The 9,880-nt window shown below is 48.2% G+C and overlaps 1 protein-coding gene across 1 annotated transcript in view; it reads left to right on the plus strand.

Annotated features, from left to right (window-relative positions):
- Positions 1 to 9,163, plus strand: part of LOC134434708 (olfactory receptor 14A16-like) — a gene marked incomplete at its 5' end in the record, with an annotated part of 100,226 nt that extends 91,063 nt beyond the window's left edge. The window contains one exon of the mRNA XM_063183334.1: positions 9,152 to 9,163. Within this exon, the coding sequence (XP_063039404.1) occupies positions 9,152 to 9,163 (12 nt within the window). The remainder of the gene's footprint in view (positions 1 to 9,151) is intronic.
- Positions 9,164 to 9,880: the final 717 nt, after the last annotated feature.

Consider the following 9,880-nt stretch of genomic DNA (forward strand, 5'->3'; position numbering starts at 1 on the left):
ACCCCATTGAAACTAGGGTTCATTGTGACGCTGCAGGGCTGCATGGAACCAAAGCTCCAGGGTGACACAGAGGGGCCTCCTGTCATCAATCGTCCGTTGTGACACTCTTGAGTCAAAGGAGACCATTGTGACTCCGCAAACCCCCAAGGTCCAAAGGTCCATTGTGACATTCAGGGCTCATGGAACAGAAGAATCACATGTTATTTTTGGGCCTGGGGAACCACAGAGACCATTGTGACACTGCGAGGCCTCATGGAATCATTTGGACCATTCTGACACTTGGGGCCCTCTGGAACCTGGGGGCCACTTTGACACTGTGCGACTCCACTGAACCAAGGGTCCATTATGACACTGCTGGACCCCATGAAACCAAGGCACCATTGTGACATTATGGGGCCTCAAAAACAAGGAGACACAGAGCATGTCTGACTGGTTTGGCCTCCCACGGACTGCCTGACTGGTCCAACTGACCTTGGCATGTTGAGGGTCGCTTCTCATCTGCTAATGAAACACTGGGGCTCCATGCTTTCCTTCCCAACAGAAAAGAACTGTCCTTCTCCTCCAGGCACCCGTGGCCAGAATTGGGATTTCACCTCCAAATTTCCTTATATCCAGGGATTGTTCCCATAGGAATATTGCCAGGACAAGTCTGTCTTGCATTGGTTTTACAAGGGTCACCTCCCATCTGTCTCCAAAACATTGGGGAAGGCTCTGCATTTTCCTTCCCATGGGAAAGAATTGTCCTGCTTCTCCAGGTGCCCATGGCTGAGATTGGACTTCCACCTCCAAAATTCCCTACACCAAAGATAGCTCCCAGACAAAATATGTCATTTCTGAAAAGTCTGGATGGCCTTGGCCTACTGAGGCTCTCACCTGCCTTCCAAACACTGGGGCTCTGTGCTTTCCTTCCTATGGAAAAGAACTGTACTTCTTGGCCAGGTGCCCATGCCCAGAATTGGGATTTCACCTCCAACAGTGCCTGTTGTGACAGACTGGAGGAGATTGTTGGCTGCAAAACATTTCATGTGTGGGGGAGGAAGAAGGGGTAGGTCCAGCCTTGCCCTGCCCTGTGACCCCAGCACTGCCCTGCCCTGTAGCCCCAATTCCCCCAGAGCCTCTATCCCAGCCCAGCAGTGGCTGCCAGTCCCTGGCACAGCACAGGCAATGTGTGGGATCTCAGCACCTCAGGATGAGGGTGCAGAGCAACTAAGACTACTCTTGGGGGGCTCGGGAGTCTTAGAATGTTGCTAGAAGTGTCTGGTGGCTAGACTTTGATCCTGCACAAGAGATGACACCTGTATGAGGACTGAGAAGATTTCACTGGGTGAATGGTGAAAGGATAAGTTAATTAAGGTGTAGAACACAGGGTTTAGGATTTCTGTACAGGGGGGTCTAAAGAAGTAAGATGGAGGAATTGGGGCGTGTCCTGTCCTTCTTCTTCTTCTTCTTGGCCTCCATCTTCTGTGGTGATGGTGGCACTTTGAGATTGGTCTTTACTAGAAGTGCACCGGTTAATAAGAGTAGAAGGTATTAGAGAAAAATCATAAATATTGTACACGTAACTTTAAGTATAAAGATAAGTGACCGCCCCGGAGGCTCGGGAGTGTGCCCATGGCTGACTTGCTGTGCAGACCTCTGTCGAGCTGAAAGAAAATCTTTTAGATAAACAATTAATAAACACCGAGACCGAAACAAGATGAGAAGTCTCTCCTCGTCCTTTGAAGCGCTGAGCTGTCCAAGGCCACTCTGGGCCTTTCCAAGTCTTTGAAACAGCCAAGAAACCGAGCAAGTGGCATCCCTGAGCTATCTCCAGACATAAATCAGCCAGCCAGGAGAAACCGACAACCAGCAAACATAAATCAACCATAAAACAGAGGAGAAAGAGAAAAATGAGATCCGACAGCAATGCTCCACAGCCACCTCTGCAGCCCCAGCCCAGCTCCTGAGGGACCAAATGAGCCCAAGGCCCACCTGGGTGAAGGGCCCAGGAAGATCAAGGGGTATTGAAGGCTGACCACAAGGCAAGCACACATCTTGACCCTACCTCTTCTTGGAATTTCCATCTGAACACAACTGGAATCCAGGAGGTAGTAGCTCTGTTTCTGCCTCTCTGTATCTTTTTTGTCTTTCTGTCTTTCTGTGTCTTCTTCTTCTGTTTCTCTTGCAAATTTTGATTAACATTAAATTGAACAGGCTGAGAGTTTGTGAAGTTGAATGGGCCAAGTCAATGATTTGAGAAGAGTTTTTTGTTGGTTGAATGTCTGTTGTAATTTGAGATGAGAAGAATTTTAAAAAGTAATACAAAATTTTTGTGTAACTGAAAATCTGTTAAACCACCAAGATACTGAACACGCCTCTGTGAAACACAAATGTTAAAGACGAAAAACCCAGGAACCTCCTCTTTTGTTCCCAGTCAACAAAGAAGCAGCAGGCCCTGGCCCCAGCCCCCATCTCAACCAAACCAAACCAAACCAAACCAAACCAAACCAAACCAAACCAAACCAAACCAAACCAAACCAAACCAAACCAAACCAAACCAAACCAAACCAAACCAAACCAAACCAAACCAAACCAAATCAAGCAACTCTGCCACGGGCTGAGCCCCTTCCCCCCTCCCCAGGCTTCACCCTGCCCCCCCCCATCGGCCCCATTCTAACCAAACCAAACGTCAACAACTACCAAACAGGAAAACAAGAGAGGCTACAAACCCCTAACCAGAACAAAGCCAGCCACAGCTATTAAAATCTTACCATCAAGTCCCCTCCCCCCAAGACAATTAAAACAAAAAACTCCTACAACCTACAATGCACACAAATTCAACCCTGGAACTAAAGTTAAACAAAAAACCCCACAAAAATGAACCATAAAACCAATCCTAACCCAACCACAACTTCAACCACAAGCTACTGGCAGGTCAGGTGTTAATCTTTTCAATACTTCAGTCCTCCCTCGAGTAAAAGAAAAACAAAATACAAGCATATAAAAAACAAACATAAAACCATCGAAATCAGTAAAGAAGAAATTAAATCCTAAAAAATCTATTTTTCATTGAAATACATAAAACTAATTAAAAATTCAAATTAATATCAAAGAAAAGCCTCCATGCTAAAAAAAAAGGAACTGTTAAAATAACTGTAATTACATAAAAAGTTTAAAGAGGCAGGAAAAAAGTAATCCAGTATTCCCAAGAGAAGATCTGTATTCCAAGAGATAAAAATAATTTAAAAATTAAATTATGAACACTTTTACCTTTAAAGAACTATTTTTAAAACAATACCCCATAAGTCAACATGGCCCATCAACAAGCTGTAAAAAACCTTCTGGCAATAAAAATAACTTCACAATAACAAAGTCCCCCAGACCACTGTTATCCATGACAAAATTAAGAACCAGAAAAAAAGCTATTTTTTCCTCTTGTAAAAGAATCTCCATAACCTTAACAAGAATAACTTCTCTCCCAAAGTAAACTAAAAAAAGACTATTCTAGAAATAGTAAATAGCTAGAAATTTTAAGTTTAATTTCTTTACATTGTCAGTAAAAATATAGTTGTAAAAAAAGTGTTCTTAAGGGCTTATTTTAATTATTACTACATTTTTTCTTTTAGTTACTTTTAATAACATTTTCTTTCTACCATTTAAAAATCTTAGGCCTACTTTACTTTTCTCGCAATCCTATCTCACAACAACAAAAAAAACCCATAAATAATTAATTGACAATAAAACCCAACACACTCATCAATACGCTAATTAAGAAATCTCAAGATTAGAAAAATCTTGAATAAACAAACCAACAACAATGTCATAATAAACATTTTGCCAAAGTTTCTCTGATTTTGTCAAGTTCCCAGTAAAGGCTGTTTTATAGTTTTGAGCTCCTGAGAATCTCTTGATGGTACTTCTCCAGTGAGTTCAACTCAGAGCACATAACTGTAATTCCTTTGAAATGTCTCCTAAAAAGAGTTTTTAGCGGATGGGAGTCAGGGCTTGTCTGTCATGCTTGGCACAGCCCAGGCAGGGCTTTCCCAGCCACATTCCACACTCCATTTCCCAGCTGGAGCCGCTGCTGCCTCTGAGTTGTGCTGCCCCAGCCCCAGGGACGCTCTCCTTGTCTGCCCATTCCCCCACGGTCTCTGGGCAGGGATGGCCTCAGTGGGGGCTGCTGACATCCTCAGCAACTTGGAGGCTGCTGCTGAATTTTCCTGCTCCAGAGGCTTGTTCAGCCTTCAGCTCTTGAGTGCAGGAATTCAGTGTCCCAGGGCTCATTGACATTCGGAACACCTGAACAAGCCAAGCCTCTGGGAATAATCTGATTTCAGTTTTCAAATCATTTGTGGTTAATTCAACAGATCTCAGTAGTATATCCAAACTGAATGCAATATATTTTAAAATGAGTGACAAAACATATTTTTTAGGTCTTGTAATATTTTTTCCTGTTAATTCATTAAAATGTGCAATCTCCAATTGACACTGACTCCAAGTACTGCTCCAGAGGCTTGTTCAGCCTTCAGCTCTTCAGTGCAGGAATTTAGTGTCCCAGGGCTCATTAACATTCAGAACACCTTAACAAGCCAAGCCTCTGGGGATAATTTTATTTCAGTTTCCAAATCTTGTGTGGTTAACAAAGAGAGATTTCATAACTGCATTCAACTGAATATGTTCTATTTAAAAAGACAGTGAGAAAACATTTTTTAGGTCCTGTTTAGTTCTTTTTTTTTTCCCTGTTAATAGCAATCTCCAATTGACTTTGAATCCAAGTACCTCCTCATGTAGTTGGAACAGATATGAAAATCAAGACTGTGACATTTTTCACAGGGGTTCTTGGATGAGGGAAGAGATGAGGATCTGACTCCATGTTTCAGAAGGCTTGATTTATTATATTATGATATGTAATTCATTAAAACTATACTAAAAGAATAGCAGAAAATGTTTCATCAGAAGGCTTAGGTAAGAAGAGAAAAGAAAGAAATTATAACAAAGGTTTCTGGCTCGAGCTCCATGTCCAAGCCAGCAGGGCTGTGATTGGCCATTAATTACAAACAATTACACGAGACTAATCACAGATCTATATGTTGCCTTCCACAGCAGCAGATAATCATTGTTTCCAATTGGTTCCTGAGGTCTCTCAGCTTCTCAGGAGGAAAAATCTTAAAGAAAGGATTTTTCATAAAAGTTCTCTGCGACATAAGACCCTTCATGGCTGACAACCAATCAGACTCTGTCCCTACCCCCACCCCACCATTTCCCCCATCCAATCCCTGGCATTCAGAGCCGCCTTGTGCAAATCTGAGCTCCCTCCAGCCCAGGCTGCACCTGCAGCTTTCAGCTCCTTGGCTCCAGCTCCCACCTGCTTTCCTTGGAGAAGGAGCTGCCCGAGACACAGAGGGATGTTCATTTCTTGTCAGCCAACAAAGCCAAGGGAAGGCACAGCTTCATCATATGCCAAAATCATTCCTCTGCAAGGTATTAAATCCACTTTGCACAGCAGACATCTCAGAGCAATGGAAAACACCTTCTGTGCCCAGCACAGATCCCAACAGATCCTCCCGTGCAAACCCTCCCTGCCCCAATTCTGCCCAGATTTGCTCTTTGCACACACGGAGTCACACACTGAAGTGAGGAGCTCCCTCCATACCCAGAGGGAGGAAAAGAGAGAAAGGGGATGAAGAGCTCTCCTGCACAGAGCCAAGGTCCAAGTGCCCCTGCAGTGTGAGCCACAGCTCATCAGGTTTGTGTCCTTTGGGCTCAGGGACTGGTGACTCTCAGAGGCACAGAAAGGTTTCGTGCCAAAAAACACAAATTGAATATTTGAACAGTTTAATAACCATCACAGCTCTTACCTCAGCTCTCTGGAATGTCCCAGCACCATCTGACATGTCCACCATCCCCAAGAGATTTTTATGCAGAAACAGTTTTAGACATAGATGTAAGAAAAGGTAATTCTGTGATAGATATAAAGACAATTAAGATGTCGCCTTACGTGATATTTATTTAAATTTCAGAAAGTTTGGGCAACTCCCTGAAGCTCAAAGCATGAAACCAGTCAGTTATGAGGCACTTGAATGACCACAGAGCATCGGGTGGAGGAAATCTGGGACCAGTGGGAAGAAGAAATATCCAGCTGGTCTGGTGAAGAGATGTCCTTAGACATGGCCATTTAACCAAGAGAGATGGAAGCACTTGATGGAAAAGAGACGGATTAAATAATAGACTAATTATTGGTGACACAAGTAGATGGGAAGATCAGTATTTCTTCTCCTGCCATCAGTACGCTTCCAGGAAATCCCCGTTTCTGGTGGGAAAACGTTGCCATTCCTTAAGAGTACTCAAATTGCACAGATAATCAATATTTGCTTGTATATTATGGAACTAACAGGTATTAAAACCTGAGCCCCTTTCCAGGCAGACATCAGTTGTGTGCCCATGAAAAGGCAGGGCCACTTTGTGCCCTGAGGTGCCCAGCTTCGATTGGATCTCTCTGAGAGCACCTGAGGGAGAGCAGAGCACCTTGCAAGCTGCAGGTCCCTGGCAGCCCCACAGGGCTCCTGTCCCATCAACATCTGCTCTGCTCCAGTCTAAACAGGACCCAGCATGGTGCCGGGATCATCAGAGAGCTGAGATGTGTGCTGGAATTCAATGTCCTCCCTATCCCGCAGCAGCCCTGCATTTCCCTCTTGCAGCCTTGGTCTCCAGCACAGCCATGGAGGCTCTTTGGGCTCTGGACTGTTGCTGCAGCCCCCAAGGGCAGCTGAGCTCTGCCTTTGGCACAGTCAGGCCTGGACAGCACAGGCCATGCTCAGCAATTCCCTGTGTGTGTCTGGCCTTGCTGTCAGCCCCGGCAGCGGCTGCGTGGCCCCTTTGTGGCCCTGTGATGGCCCCGCCATGGTGGCCCAGCCCCTGTGCAGGCCCAGCCCAGGCCAGGAGCATTGCGGCTGGGAACGGCCCCTGTGCCGTGGTGCCCACAGCAGCCCTGGGGCTCTGTGCCCCATGGCCTCCCTGCTGGGCAGCCTCTGCCAGCTCCTGCAGAGCCCCTGGCACCTGTCAGCCTGCACAGACAGCCCTGCCCCAGGCTCTGCCGGCCTCTGGGCCAGCACAGAGGCAGCCAGGGCCAGCCATGGCCAGGAACAGGCCCTGAACCCGGCAGGAGGATGGAGCTGGGCCACAGCCAAACTCAGCCCAGGCCAAAGCTGGGCTCAGCAGCCAGGGCTGCCAATGCATGGGCACAGAGGCTGGTGCTGGCAAATGTCCTGGGCCCCCTCCCTGCTCTGTCCATGCCACCAAGTGCACAGAGCAGCCTCCTCTCTGGACCACTTGCCTGTTTGCAATGCCTTGCACAGGTGCTGGCCCTGCCCCACAAGGCCTGGCCTGAGTCCTGCCCCTGCACGCTCAGCCAGGCTGAGATGGACACTGATGGTTTCTGGGCCAGGCTCTCTGAGCCAAGCCCAGCTCCCTGCAAGCTCTGCCAGCTGCCCTGAGCTCTGGGCAGCACCAAGGGCCTCTCCCCAGCCCAGCCCTGCCGGCTCTGGCCCCACAGCTCTGCTCAGGCCAGGCTGCTCTGGGCACTGCCCCACGGCCCCAGCCCCTGGCAAGGGCACAGAAGCAGCTGCAGCTGCCACAGGACTCAGCCCCAGCCATGGGGGAAGGTGCTTGGCCAAGGCCAAAGGAGGCTCCCTGGCTGCCCTGCTCCCCTCGGGCTGAGGTGCTGAGGGCTCTGCAGCCCCTGCTGCCATCCCATCTGCCCAGGGCAGAACACGAGCCGCTGCCTTGGGGCCCTCAAGAGCTGCTCCTTCCGCAGGCCCAGGGCCCATGCCAAAGTTGGGCCTGCCAAAAAGCTGTGCCCATTTATGTTCATTGCTGCTCTGTTGGGGATGGGTTCTCAGCCACTTGGAGGTTGATGATGAATTTTATTTCTCCAGAGGCCTCTTTTTTCTTGAGGTCTTCCGTTCAGAAATTCAGTGTAAAAGGCTAATAAATATTTGTTCCAAACACACCTGAACAAGAAAAGCCCTTGGTAATAATCTAAATTTTCATGTGTTATTGGTTAATTAGACAGATTTCAGAAGTCTATTTATAGTGAATATACTGTATTTAAAACATTGCAGAAAGAATTGTTTTTTCCTGTTTTCTTATTTTGTTCATAGATTGATATCAGCAATGTCCAATTGATTTTGATCCCCAGCACCTCTTCATGCAGTCTGAGCAGATATGAAAATCCAGACCCTTCATGGCTGACAATCAATCACACTTTGTCTCTATCTCCTCCTCACCATTTCCCTCATCCAATCCCTGGCACTCAGAGCAGCTGAGGAATGGAGTCACATCCAGGGGTGTCCCCAGGGCTCAGAACTAGGGCTAGGTCAGTTCAATCTCTTTATTGCTGATCTGGATGAGGCCATCGAGAGTACCCTCAGTCAGTTCCCAGGTGAGCCCAAGCTGGGTGGGAGTGTGGCTGTGCTGGAGGCCAGGAAGCTCTGCAGATAGATCTGGACAGGATGGAGCCATGGGCCCAGGACAATTGGATGAGGTTCACCACAGCCAAGGGCTGGGTCCTACCCTGGGCTTACGCAACCATCCCAAATCCCTGGCCCTACCCTGCCCCTGATCCCCATAGCCTGTCCTGTTTCCTTCATCCCTGCATTGCCAGGGACTTTGTGGGATAAGGGAGCTCTGCTCTGGCTATAGAGGGAGGTCCAAGTGCTACCACTGGAGTGGGAACCACAACTCATCATGTTTGTGTCTTTTGGGGGGTGTGGAACTGGTGACACTCATAGGCACAGAAAATTTCTCTTCATGGCAAACAGGCCCCAGTTGAACAGGACACCATTTCAAACCAATCACAATCCTCCCTGAGATATGTGCAACGTCCCAGCAGCATCTGATGAGTCCACCATTCACAGGTGATTTCCATACCAAAATTAATTTCTGAAAAAAGAACAATTAAGTTCTTGTATCAGGATGCTCATCCTGGAGTGGGAGCAAAACAGCTCAAACAATTCCTAGTTTGCAAAGCTGTCAGTGGTGGATGGAGAAGGGAGGGCAGGCTGCTCTTGGTGTTGAGGAAATGCTGAAAGCAGCCTGACTCATTTCATCTCCTCATGCCCTGGCTGATCTCCCCTCTTTCCCCTTCCACCCATTGGCTTTTGTCTCCCCCCAGGCCCCCTGGTGAAGATCCTGACTCTGTGTTCTGCATCCCCTCCTCGCTGGCACTGCCAGGCTGGGATGAGGAGCCCCTCAGCCTTCCCTGCTCTGGGCTGGACAAGCCCAGCTCCCTCAGCCTCTGCTCACAGCCCAAGGGCTCCAGCCCCACCTTGGAGGCCCTTCCCAGACCCTGCTCCAGCTGCCAGACATCTTTCCTGCCCTGGCCAACCCAATCCAGGCCACAGTGACTGGAGAACCAACGTCCTTGATGTCCTGGTTACACAGCCCTGGCCCCTTGTCCCCTGTCAGGCTCTGGGGTGGATCCTGTGGAACATCCTTTGGTGGAGGCTGTGGCTCCAGGTGGGCCGGGGGGATCCCGGGGGACAGGGACCCTGCTGGGCATGAACAGCATTGGACTTGTTGGGAGAAACTGTGAGGGGGAGCTGGGGCAGAGTGACCAACCCAGTGACCTGACACAGCCCTGCTGGGATGTCACACAGCTCGTCTGTGACGTCACAGCCTGCTCTGTGATGTCACAGCCCATTCTCCAATGTCACACAGCTGATCTCTGATGGTTGGTCACAGCTGGTCACAGCCAACTCTGTGATGTCACAGTCTGCTCTATCATGTCAGACCTCTGCCCTTTGATGTCACAGATGGCTCTGTGATGTCACAGGGGCAGTATATGATGTCATACTGATCAAACACCTCACATAACCTGCTCTGTGATGTCAAAGCCAACTCT

Source organism: Melospiza melodia, unplaced genomic scaffold, assembly GCF_035770615.1.
Source record: "Melospiza melodia melodia isolate bMelMel2 unplaced genomic scaffold, bMelMel2.pri scaffold_46, whole genome shotgun sequence".
Classification (NCBI taxonomy): domain Eukaryota; kingdom Metazoa; phylum Chordata; class Aves; order Passeriformes; family Passerellidae; genus Melospiza; species Melospiza melodia.